A 13296-nucleotide genomic window follows, 5' to 3' on the forward strand; every position below is an offset into this window, starting at 1 on the left:
AAGCCAGGAGAACCACATGTTTTCCTAGAATAGTCTAATGTAAATACTTTTTGTAGACGGGGCAGGAAAACAGGGCTTGGCGACACATGGTTCACTTAATTCAAATTGAATTTGGCATCTTTGTCCTCAAACATTAAACTCCTATTTAGCATATTCAACAACCTTAATGGCTGCTTTAATTGGGGACCACTTCTTCCTAGACATTGCTGGCTGGTAAACTGGTAGCCAGCACTTATAGGAGAAATCAGGCATGACACTAGAAATTTGCTCTTTTTTTAATGCACATCACGCACAGAAATCTTTTTTTTTAATGTCTGTTTTGAACAGATTGCACTCATTTCCGGCTGGAGTCTTTCCATTGGGTAATTGGACCAAGTGTTTCCTGTTGCAATTCATCGTAACACAAATTTCAATTCCCCATCATATTTCATGTGTATAAGATACATGAGCAGCTCATTCTCAACACAAAACTGGATCAAAAAGACAGCAATTTATGACCTTTATGATTAACCATCAGTGGGAAAAAAAGGTATTAAATTATGCAGAAATTCCTTTCCAAAATAAAAATATATCCTCTCTTAAGTTTTTTTAAAAATCAGTGCTGAATCTTCTCTGTAGACCTCAGCTCCTTAATCTAAGCATCTGATTGCTACAGTTGATTGTGGGGGCTTGAAGACATCACCCCTACTCTCTCTCACTGTAAGTTCCTGCCAACCCACCACCATTACCCACTCATTGAACAATTCTCCCTCATCTCCATGCCAACCTGATCTTCGTGTTTAGCAAGCAGTTGCCACCTGTGAAATGCTTTCGTTTTAATGCTCTTATCATGCAGGAAAAAAAATGATTTCTTAATCATTTCTTAAAGCAAAGATTATTCAATGACATTTTGATGATAATTTATAATTTGGCATTAGTACCATATGCGGTAACATTCAATGCATCAAAAATGCCAGAAGGTCCATTTCTGGGTAGAGAAAATGATTGCGAAATATTCAGGGATAATTGGGACTGATTTCTCCTTCTTTCTTTTCCTTACATAGGCATAAGTATGCTGAGTATAATGGTTAGCGCAAAGCTAATACAGCGCCCGCAACTCAGCTTCAAATCCAGTGCTGTCCAGAAGGAGTTCCCTCCGACCCTCCAAAACCTAGGGGTTGGTAGGTTAATTAGGCAGCGCAGGTTCTGTGGGCCGGAAGATCCTTCTACCGTGCTGTAACATGACAATTAAAATTAAATTAAGGTGGTGTTGGGTGGGTCTGCTTTCATTCCCAGTTCAATGTCAAATTTCCAAGAGAGAGAGAAAAAAAAGCAATGGCTTCTCAAGGAAGCCGAAAATGCATGGAGAATTGATAACGCTTTCCCAATGTTTGATGATCTGCTCTTAGGAGTGTTTACCTGTTCAAGAAACCCTTGTAAAAACGGAGGAGTTTGCAGAGTGGGAAGAACAAGAAGATCTTTCAATTGTGTCTGTCCAAAATCATTCACAGGCAAATTTTGTGAAATAGGTAAGATTTTTTTTCCCCCCATTTGCGCTGAGTGCATATCCGTTTCCTTAAATATTTCAATACAATTCAAGCAAATCAATTTGAACCCTTACATCAGCAATCTGGGACTAATTTTCTCTCTTAGGGTTTGTTTGTATTCCCAATCTGACATAATTCTATAGTAATAATAAACGGTTATCATTTATTTTCGTATGCTAAATTTTAGACAAAAACATTGCATGATGTGTAGCTCGGTACTTGTCAAATTGCCTGAGTTACTGGACTAATATAAAGTTTAGATGTGAGAAATGAAATATAGTAGAATTTTTATCCATCTTCTTGTGACTTTGGGCTTTAACAGATATAAATGACTGTTATGAGGACAATGGTGAAAATTATAGAGGCAATATTAGTACAACAGAGCAAGGGAACACATGTTTATACTGGAGTTCGCACTTGCTTCTCAGGAAAAATATCAATATACTTGGGCAGCAAGCTGAAGAAAATGGTCTTGGCGATCACAGATTTTGTAGGTAAAGATATACTATTCATATATCATCTGTCTAAGTTCAACTGTAAATTTGACTTGATGTAACAGTAGATCATTAATACACTGATTGGTGTCTACAGGGCATTGCCGATGAGAAGCCTAAAATTTTGTGCACCTCATAAATTTTCTTTTCTTAATTCAATATAAACTTTACCTTGAATGTGCTGTGGAACAAGAATTCAACCATCAAGTACAATCTTGTTTGGCTCAAATTCTATTTTGCCGGCTAAAGCATAAAGGTTATCTTGCGAGGAAGCTAAAGTGAAAAATATTCATTTTCATCATGTCATTAACAACTAGAACTGACCAATTTCTAATGTCGCCTTCGATCAGGAATCCTGACGATGATGCCAAACCTTGGTGCTTTTTTAAAGAACGAAATGAAAGACTGAAATGGGATTTTTGTTTAATCTCTCAATGCCAGAGAGGTGGGTACTGTTCAAACCTTTATTGATACTAGAATAAATCACTGTTTCCATGCTCATGTCATTGTGCCTTTTCAGGGTTAGGTTTTGCCAGGTTTCCTTTTTTTTTGGATAAGCTTATTTACTCCATACAATTCAAACGATATATATTCAAAGTCAGTGGCAGGAAGATGCCCGAAAAATACTAGCATTTCCTTCCTCTCCACCTTTCGCAGCATGAATGCCACTATCCCGCACCACCCTACATTTTTGCAATCCATTCATCAGAAATCGGCAGATCACACTTGGTCTAATTATTCCCGAAATACTTTCGGTCAACCCTTCAGATGTTTTTCTCCACAAACACACTTCTTAAAGCTTCTCCATTTCCATAAAAAAGAGCCAAAGATTTCTCTGGTCCTTCTTTGATACCATTCAAGCACAGCCTCTCTAAAGCTGTAAAACATTTCATAAAGCACGACAGACTAAGTGACACATTATGAGGTAAAGTTTCTGTTTCAAGTGCAACCAGGAAACTGCTCCAAATGCGCATTTGATGATCCATCGACTAAGATGATTGAAATTAACATTGGCAATCACAAACTTAAAAGCTTGAATGAACTGGTTAAAAAAAATATAAATGTTTCTCTTTCTGTTTATTGAAGGAAGTATTCCTTGATGAATTAAATCAAACTAACGGTGCAGCTTTATTATAAAGTAATCGGCAAATGTATAATCTGTGTCTTAATTGTAAAACCAATGTACATCAGTCGGTTTTCCAATTAATTACATACTTCGTAATTTAATAAAATGTACTTTCTAATGCACTGTAATTGGGACAAGGTATGCAGTTTAAAAAGCCGTTCTGGCCTAAGAAAATCAGCATTCGCTCTTCAAGGACCAGGCAGCATTATTGTTGGAACCTGATTCCGATAAATTGAATCATAATGCATTGTAAAAGATTCAGCTACATGTTATGTTCCCCATATTTTTGGCACGGGTTCAGCTTTTGCAAGATAAGACAGGGAAATGCTGAAGGAACTCAGCAGATCTTGCAGCATCCATAGGAGGTATAGATTATATGACTGTTGTTTTGGGGCTCAGACCCAAAAGGTCTGTAATCTATCTGTATCTCCTATGGACGCTGCGAGATTTGCTGAGTTCTGTGATTTTACTACATTCACAGTATCGGCAGACTTTCATGCTTCAGCTACTGTACGATGTTAGGACGCAAAACAGTCAGAAAGAGAAAGAAAACAAATCAAAAAAAATTATTTTCTCCCTAATAACCCCCTCCAATTTAAATTCTAACTGCAACCTGAAGAAATGGAGTGACGTATTTTAATACACCAGCAAGATATCCAAGTCCTTTGTCGGCAAAGCATTAAAATTAAGATCATCAATAACCTATAGAATTCTATGCTTTATGCAGAACCCACAGTCGAGATTGAACTCGGGCCTACTCAGGGAAGTGATCCTGCCCCTCAGAGTGAGGCTGCAACAGAGCGTCCCCAGACATTCGAAAGCTGCGGCGAAATAGTAACTTTTAGAAGAAATTTAAGCCGCATCTTTGGGGGAAGAAAGACAGTTCTTGGCAGACACCCGTGGCAAGCATCCCTGCAACTGAAGACCAATATAGGTATTTATGATGAAGGGCATCAATGTGGAGGATCCTTGATTGCACCCTGTTGGATTCTTACTGCTGCTCACTGCTTAGAGTCAAGGTGAGTGTTTATGTACAAATAACATGTATAATTAAGCAGAAGGAATTGGCAGCAAGATTATTGGTATTTCACGGAGAATATAAATAATCATTCATTTTTAAAACTCACTATTACTTGGGTATCTTATGTAATTTTTTTTAAAATCTGCTGGAAATCTTAAACGAAAACAGAGATTGCTGGAAACATTCAGTCAACGTCAGTGGAAAGAGAAGCCATGTTAACATTTCAGATCAAAGGCGCTTTGTAGAAAGTGGGAAAGAGAGAAAACAAGTTTGTTTTATATCACAGAGAGGGTGGAGGAAGGATGGACAAGATTGCCAATAGTAATACGGTTCTGATGAAGTCATCTGCTTGGTGACAGAAGTTCAAGAGAGTAAACGAAGAGAAGGATGTGAAATGCAGATCGGAGCTGTAGGAAATGCTGTGCGAGGCAGGCAAAGAGATAACCTGCAAAAGAACCAGCCATTTCCAATACAAGTGGAGAATGCAGGTTATCTGCCACTACTGAATTTGAACAGAAGGCTGCAATGCACCCAGGTGGTCTGCTTTTTTGAGCACCTTCGCTTTGCCTATTGCAGTGGTAAGAACCTTCCAGAAGTCAACCACTTCAATTCCACACCCCATTGCTCCACTGACATCCCTGCCCTTGGTCTCGTGTACTGCCAAGTTGAGGCCACTCGTAAATTGGAGGAACAATACCTTACATTCTGTCCCAGATGGCATTAATATTGATTTCTCCTATTTCTGTTAATCCTTTGCCCCGGTCTCCCCATTTCCCTCATCCATCCGTCTCCTTTCCTCCAACTCCCCACCCCCTTTTCCTATCAGGGAGCCATATTTTTACCCCCTCCCACCTGCATTGACCTGTTAGCTTGTGCTCCTCCCCCTTTTTATTCGGGAGTCTGCTTGATTTTTGGCTCACCTAAAGAAGGGTTCAGGCCCAAAATGTCGACTGCCTTGTGCTTTTTTGGATGTTGTGCGACCTTCTTAGTTTCTCTGGCTCTTTTGTGCACTACAGGTATGCAGGGCACTGACCATTTCCAGAGTTAAATCTGTTCCTGACTGGATGAATAACAGATAAGCCCTTTAGAAACTAGGTATGGATGTACATTATGTTTTTTATTTAGTTCTCTAGCTTTTGTTAAAGTTGCCATCAATTTCAAAACACATCCTGTTAAGGCTACTCAAACTAAAAGACTTGAAGCGTAACTATTCCAAAAGCCCATCTTGAGAATTATTTTCTGTTCAATGGACCTAAAAACCATGTCTTCTCAAGGAAACTGATACATGCTTGAAGTACAGAGTAAATCTCTTGCAATTTGTGACACAGTTTCCTCAATCAAAATTGAACCAAGAACTGTATCTCTCTCTTAGCCTCTGTCGGCCTTGATCGACCATGGGTATCACTCCTCTGGTAGTCTCTGCTCTTTGTTGAGCAGCATCGACTGTGGCTATGGAAGCTGTTCTGGAACGGCAGGCTCTGTCACAATTGATGCCAACACAGGGCATCTTTGAATTGTTGCCCGCTGGGCTCTTCACTCATCTCTCTGCTTCTCAAACTGACTCAAGATCACTCTTTCACCTAGCTGCATACATTGCATCTCATTTAACGTGGATTCATTTAATGCCTTTATATATAACCAGAAATTTCTTTGAAATGTGGCTATCTTTTGAATTTCTCTGCTTAATCTGAGCAAAAGCTTTATAGCATGTGCATTAACAAATCTTATGCAGTCTCCTCATGAAGACAAAACACAGTGTTTAAGCAACTTGAAAAAAAGTGTTGGTGCTGCTACAGTTAGAGTAACAGCCACTGGGGAAGATCCGGAAGGAGTGAGGAGGGGAATCACAGCGCTCCTCCGCAGGGTCCAGCTGCTCGGACATTATGCCAATGGGCCAGCATAGGTTTTAAAAGGCCACTTTTTAAATAAATAAAATAAATCGGCAAACCCATGGAGATCCGTGCCCAAAGTGGTGGGAGACATGCTTGGCAGCAGTCCACGAGGGTGGGGGGGGGGTTGCTGCTGGGGTCTGGCATAAGGCACTGTGGTGGAAGATCACATCCCTGCCATAAATAAAAAGCCTGGGAGAGAACCCTACAGGGAAGGTGACCCCAACAACAGACCAGAAGCTGAAGGATTTATATCAGGCTCTGGACTGCTAAAGACAGGCTCATGAGAACCAGGTACTGAGACCAGGATTTGTAAGGAAGCCAATGGCGAGAATAGCTCCCAAAGGGCTTCGGGCGTTGTTTCCCAGTTGTATTGGACATTCAAAACTAGGAGTCCAAGTTCGCCACTGGAAGGAGCAAGAGGCCATGTGGCTGGCAGAGGTTACAGGAGGGCAGGAGCTGAATCCACAGACACTCAGTAACTGAAGGGACTCTCTTTCACTTCTCTTTCTCTAATTGGTGGGGGCACGTCGCTAGTGAAGCCCCTTGAGTCCCTTTACGGCAAGAAAAATTATCAAATTTTGTGCATTATGCGTATGACAGTAAAGGAATTTTAATCTTTTATTTGCTGTTAACAATGATCAATTTTAGGTACAGATATTTATCAATTCCTTGAGTAATTTTTACAAACAAACTGGTCATTCTCACTCCATTTTATGGAATATGTTAGAATGTCCATTCTTTATGGAATCGGTGTGATTGCCTGAGATCAGCTGCAGTTTCCAAGTGTTTCTCAATAATTCCCTATTTTGCATCACCGTTACTTGATTAAGGTTGTGGAGTACTGAATCCCTTCCCTGGATTGAGTTTCTGTTAATTGCTTTGAATTCCTCACCAATCTTTGGAGGCAATTTTAAACAAATCCCAGCTCAATAAATCGAGTGATGGACTGTTGAAGGCACAAAATAAAAGGTAAGAATTTCTTATAAAAATAAGTAACAAATAAGGCAGAGAAAAAATGCAAGAAATAAAGAACTTTGAGGAAAATTAGCTAATACAAAAAGAAATAACAGAAAACAAGAATTGTTTTTGTTTGACAATGTCATTTTGCTTCTGTAATCAAAATTATGTGCCTGCCAAAACTAAGATATTGTTTTCCAAAGGTTGAATTGACAAGAAATAATTTGGGCACTAGTATCCTACATAAAAATATTTTTATTTTTGCCTCCCCAATTATTTGTAGCACACAAGCCAAGCATTATCAAGTGTTACTTGGGAAACACAATTTAATAACCACAGAACTCAACCAACAGAGTTTTGACGTTGAACAAATTATTGTACACCCAGAATATCAAGAGACAGACAGAGCCTTGTACAACGATATTGGTGAGATAATTGTTTGTATTTTAGTCTATTCCTCTATCAGTTGGAGAGAATGTCACGTTATTTGAATGGTTGGAATCAATTACACATTTATTGGTACTCACTAGGTTTAAAGAGTTGATAGATAATTTTATAAATATTCCAAATTTTGGAACTCATGCTTATATTTTTGCGTTTCCAAAAGTGAACTGACCTCCTCATATTGTTATCCCCAGACTTAATGTTTTAATCAGACTTGGATTTACTGTATTAGCTTTATTATTCATGACCTCCAAAACAGAATTGTTTTTCACAATTTGCTTTGATTTCCTTTTTTAAATGCTTTTGTCAGTGCCGGATTAAGGTCATGCGCGGCCTGTAGCATTGATTTTAAAGGGGCCCTAAATTGTGCTGGCTGGTGCATGCGTGGTTGGGGTGGGAGCAGGGGGGAGTGTGACGGCCACACACAAATTGCCGGCTGGCGCATGTGCAATGAAGGGGAAGCGTGACTGCGGTACCCCTCCCCCATTACCAAGAGAGTTTCTGATACTGACCCTGCATGTTCATTTTCATTAGTTTGAAATAGTCTTAATTATTCTTAGCAAAATGATGCTAGATTTCTCAGATCACTATATATTCAGTGATTACCAGTGGCGTATCTAGGGGACATAGCGCCAATAGCAAGCACTGAAATTGCACCCCTCGTTAAAACTTACACATTTTGTACTTACACTGAAATTGCGCCCTTCCCCTCCCCCATTAAAACTTATTTACACATTTTATTAAAACAAAACTTACAGCGGCAGCTCAATACAGGATCAATGGCTGTCTTTGTTACCCATAATCCCCCAAGCAGCTGGAACTGCTCTGCGTTTCCCCTGCGTTGAAGAGCAGTGCCAGTTGTGTGGGGGGGGGACTATGGGTAACAAAGACCATCATTGTTCCCACATTGAGCCATCTCCATGAGCTGCCAGGGTGGCCCCGAAGTGGCCTGATCAGATACTGGAGTGGCATTCTGATGAACTCTGGCAGCACTGTACCCATGCGGCCATGTCAGGAGTTGGATGGGATGGGGAAGAGGGCTGTGGCTAGGATTGAGGGGGCGCTGAGGCAAGGAGCGAGGTAAACAGCCGGGGCTAGGAGCGAGGCGGTCGGGCAAGGTGAGGACTCTTCAAGGTTAGCGATTTTAGCATGTTATCACCTTTAATCGGACGATTGTATCTCATGCCTGCTGCACAACACACCCATAAACTGTGATTAAAGGTGATAAAATCAGGGTTATGAACACAGACCATCTGTGTGGTGTCTCACAGTTTGCTGCACAAAGATGAAAGTGAAAACGTTTCTCATAATTCATAGTACATAAGCGCAGGGGCCCTTGAAAATCCGGGGCCTGTAGATGACGATGATACACTTTATTTTCATTGTGCTGGTAGACCAGTCAATAAAACACAATCAATATCAACCAGAATTTAAAATAGAGTTACATGCATTATAATAAAAACATGCAATAAACCATAAACAATTAAAACTGCACTATTCCAAAATAAATTGTTAAAAATTACTGATTATTAAATCCAAGAGCAGCCCCTCTCAGCGCCATGAATTGCTGTTTAACAACTTCATTAAAAAAAATTTTTAAGTCTAGTTGTGTGTGAGTGAAGGCTCTTATAGTGTCCGCCCGATGGTAGGAGAGTAAAAAGTTCATCGTCAGGGTGTGTTGTGTCTTTGATAATATTCTTCACCCTGACCAAACATCATTCCCTACAGATAGATTTGATGGTAGGCAATTGCATTCCAACAGTCCAATGGGTGTTTTTCACCACCTGCTGGAGTGCCTTACGATCTTGTACGGTACAATTCCCGTACCACACCGAAACATTGTGTGTCAGCACGCTCTCAATTGTGCATCTATAGAAATCCAACAGTATTCTTGGCCAGAGGTGTATCTTCCTCATGCATCTCCGAAAATAAAGATGTTGTTGTGCATTTTTGATTAAAATTGATGAATTCAAGGACCCAGTGAGATCTGCAGAGATATGGAGCCCTAGGAATTTAAAGCTCCATAAATACTCCACCACCACTCCACTGATGTAAAGCAGGGCACAAGTGTGGCTTCTTCCACCTCTAAAATCCGCAATGATCTCCTTGGTCGTTTTAGGTACTGAATAACAGATTGTTCTCAGCACATCACAAGGCTAGGTGCTAAACCTCATCCCTATCGTCCCCTGTAATCAGGCCTACCATTGTGGTGTCATCTATGAACTTTAAAATAATTAAGTTTGTACTAGAGGTACAGATGGAATACAAAAGGGGGCTCAGCACACAACCCTGGGGCGTTCCAGTGTTCAAGATGAGACTGAAGGAAAAAATATTGCCCAGCCTAACAGCCTGTTAGTAAGGAAATCCAGAATCCAGTTACAAAGGGATGGGCTAATACCGTATCAACAAAGTTTGGTTATCAGCTTTGATGGTACAACAGTGTTGAAAGCCGAACGGTAATCGATGAATAGCATTCTTATATAAGAGTTAGGACTATCAGGATGAGTCAAAGTTGAGTGTAGCACTGTTGAAATGGCATCCTCGGTCGACCTGTTAATACAATGGGTGAATTGATGTTGATCCATAGTGGCAGACAAGCAAGATTTCAAGTGAGACAGAACCAACCTTTCAAAAGACTTTGCATATGCTACTGTGTTAATCCAGCCCTGCTTTAGTCCATTTAAAAATAAATACAAGCAGTCACAAAGTTTTACCTGTGAAGATTGCTAACAAAATTATAAACAGTTCAAAGGGGTAGCTTTTTTTTAATCCAAGATAATTTGTGAATGTTTTTTGTAAAATAACACATATTTCTTCAGCCTTAGTGAAGTTGAAAAGTGTTGACGGTCTTTGTGCCAAGGAAACCAAATATGTCAAAACAGTTTGTTTGCCAAATGGCAGTCTACCTCTCTCCTCGCTGTGCTACATTTCAGGATGGGGTTTAACAGAAGCAGGTAATCGAATGCCTCGTGGTTTTGTTTTTCTAATAACGGATACATAAAAAGAAATAAGAAAATTCCGTGTTCATAATCCAACACCCAAATGCAGTATTTTTATTTTTGTTCAGGAAACAGTTCCAATTATTTATTGGATGCATGTGTAAAACTAATCTCTCAGCGATCCTGCAACAAAGTTACATCTTACAATGGTGTCCTTGATGAAACCATGCTTTGTGCTGGAAATTTAGAAAAAGGAGAAGTGGATTCTTGTCAGGTGAGTAGCATCCGCAGCATTTATTTTGATTGCTTTAATGACCCTTGCAAATTTCTGGTTAGTTAGAAATACATGTTCCTCTTGGAGAAAATTAAAGCAATAACAATACCGTGAAACATGGGAAGGGATCATTTCAGATTCTTGGTGCTAATCTCTATTATCTATGACCACAAAATCTCTTGCTATTCATAAACTGCAAATATGAAACTAAATAACACAAGGAATTCTTCCCTGGGGTTACATTTGACAATATCGGAAACTTTGTTTATATTGGAAATAGTTACTTACTTTCTTGGAAGTTTCACGAAAGAGGGTGATAATCCTGTTTGACCGAACTTTGAAAAGCATTAAACAGGTATGTTTGGATTTCATATTCCAAGGTACCAATATTTAACTTACACAGTCTTTGCATCCAATGAAGCTACAATTGAATATGGTATAACTGCATCCGGCAAATAGCATTGTAAATGGGAACATGGGGCAAGAAAATGGAATAATTTCAAAACCCAAAACACTGTTGTCAGAAAAAGACTTGGAGAATTAGAACCATCCTCTCCCAGAAAATTGACTCAAGGTTTGTGTTAAAGGACTGAAGGCATTAGGTTTGAAAAAGGTCTTTGAAATGGATCATTCTCGTAGGACCAGAAGGCATGTTCATAAGTACATAAGCAAAGAATTAAGGTAAAGACAAATTTATCAGTCAATCAACTGGGCAATTTGTACAGGCAAAACAGAGAGGTCTGGAAAGGTGCATTAACCTCATATTCTCATGATTATTTGCAAGAGATCACAGCTGAATGATTCAGCTCCAAAATAACAGGTCCCTTCCTCCACTTGATCCGCTGTCGAGGGTCAGGTCTGGTTAAGGGCACTGTTGCGGGCTGCCTCACATTCATTGTGGCCCAAACCATGCCCAGTCTCCCATGGAGAAAGAACCCTACCTATTCAGCCTATCCTTATAGCTCAAGCACATCAATCCCAGTAACATTTTTGTAAACTTTTTCTGCACTTTTTCCAGCTTAATTATATCTTTCCTATTGCAAGGTGACCAGAACTGCACATAATACATGGTGTGCAGGCTCTCCAACATCTTGTGCAATTGTAACATGATGTTCCAATTCCTCTACTCAATGCCCTGGCTGATGAAGGCAAGGAGAACGCACACCTTCTCCACCACCCTGTCAAAATATGTCACCAAATTCATGGAACAATGAACCTGTGCCCCCCCCCCCCCAAGTTTCTCTGTACTGCAACACTCTCCAGAGCCCTGTCACTTACTGTGTTAGTCCTACCCTGGCTGAACTTCCCAAAATGTAACATACCTCACACTTGAGCAAATTAATTCCATCTACATTCCTTGTTAATGTTCTCAGTTCATCTAGATCCTTTTGTAATCTCAGGTAACATTTTATTTAAAAATATTTTATTTATAGTTTTTCCACTCAAACTCCAACAATTTTCAATATCATTAATATTGTTTATCAACATTATTTACATTTCATATTTGTTAATTCCATACAAACTTTTCATAGAGTTTAAGTGCTTCTTTTTATCCCCTTCCGCCGCCCCCCCCCCCTCCACCAGCAACATTGAACACTTAACACCAAACTAATTTTACTTACACACACTTATAACAAAGGTTTGTAACTTGTATTTGGGGGTTTATGGGTTTGTCACATCACAGCGGGCAGTGCATGGGCTGCCTTCTTTTTTCCATGCCTTTTTCTGGTTAGAATGGGATGGGGTCCCCTTCCCTCCCCCGCCAATTGAGGAGTGGATCAGGAGGATAGGGTAGGGCGGTGAGGCACAGAGGCCCACACTACAATTGTGCCCCTATGTAGTTTAAGTAGGGCTGCCGGACCTTCAAAACAAGTACTGTATTGTTGCCTTAGGTCACAGGTAATTTTCTCCAGCGGAACACAGCTCTGCATTTCTGTGTTGCAGCGCTCAATGTCAGATAACCTTCTTCAATGTCCATTATTCCACCCACTTTGGAGTCATCCACAAACTTGTTTTCCAAGTAATACATAGATGACAAATGAGAGTCATCACCGTGGTACAGGTCACAGCATCCACTGTGAATAATAATCCTCCTGTGCCACTCTCTCTCTACCATCAAGCCAATTTTGTATCCAATTGGCCAACTCATCCTAGATCTCACGTGATCTGATTTTTTCCAAAGAGCTGACCAGGTCAAAGGCTTTGCAAAGTCCATGTAGACAACATCTACTGCCCTGCCATCAATCTCTCTGTCACCTCTTCAAAAAACTCCATCAGATTCATGAAATATGATTTCCCACACAGAAAACCATGCTGACTATCCAAATGCATGTAAATCATATCCCTCAAAATTCCCTGCTGTCTTAAGGAATCACATGGAACTAATCTGAAGATTTGCATGATTAGTAAAAGGATATGGCAGGACAGCTTTAAAACTCATCCTGCGAGACTACAGTTTATGATTTTGAGTCACTTAGCCCTTTTTCCACTGGCATCCCAGTTAATTAGCCGTGCATTCTCCTGGGATAGGAAGCCGTTTGTGCTATTTCTACTGGGCCACCTTTAACGAGGACAGTGACTGTTTTTCCACTGAACACAACCCATCCCCGGGATCACCTTCAAC

At 40.1% G+C, this 13296-nt stretch overlaps 1 protein-coding gene across 3 annotated transcripts in view; it reads left to right on the forward strand.

Annotated features, from left to right (window-relative positions):
* LOC138744191 (hyaluronan-binding protein 2-like) overlaps nt 1–13296 on the forward strand; it is a 53161-nt gene that overhangs the window by 27155 nt on the left and 12710 nt on the right. For 2 of the 3 annotated variants that reach the window (XM_069899970.1, XM_069899972.1), the window contains 8 exons: nt 1389–1508; nt 1849–2020; nt 2371–2465; nt 3874–4165; nt 7300–7442; nt 10280–10414; nt 10528–10673; nt 10954–11028. In XM_069899970.1, coding sequence (XP_069756071.1) covers nt 1389–1508; nt 1849–2020; nt 2371–2465; nt 3874–4165; nt 7300–7442; nt 10280–10414; nt 10528–10673; nt 10954–11028 — 1178 coding nt within the window. The remainder of the gene's footprint in view (nt 1–1388; nt 1509–1848; nt 2021–2370; nt 2466–3873; nt 4166–7299; nt 7443–10279; nt 10415–10527; nt 10674–10953; nt 11029–13296) is intronic. The other variant, XM_069899971.1, reaches the window with a different exon arrangement.

The sequence above is a fragment of the Narcine bancroftii genome, chromosome 10 (genome assembly GCF_036971445.1).
Source record: "Narcine bancroftii isolate sNarBan1 chromosome 10, sNarBan1.hap1, whole genome shotgun sequence".
In the NCBI taxonomy this organism is placed as follows: Eukaryota; Metazoa; Chordata; class Chondrichthyes; order Torpediniformes; family Narcinidae; genus Narcine; species Narcine bancroftii.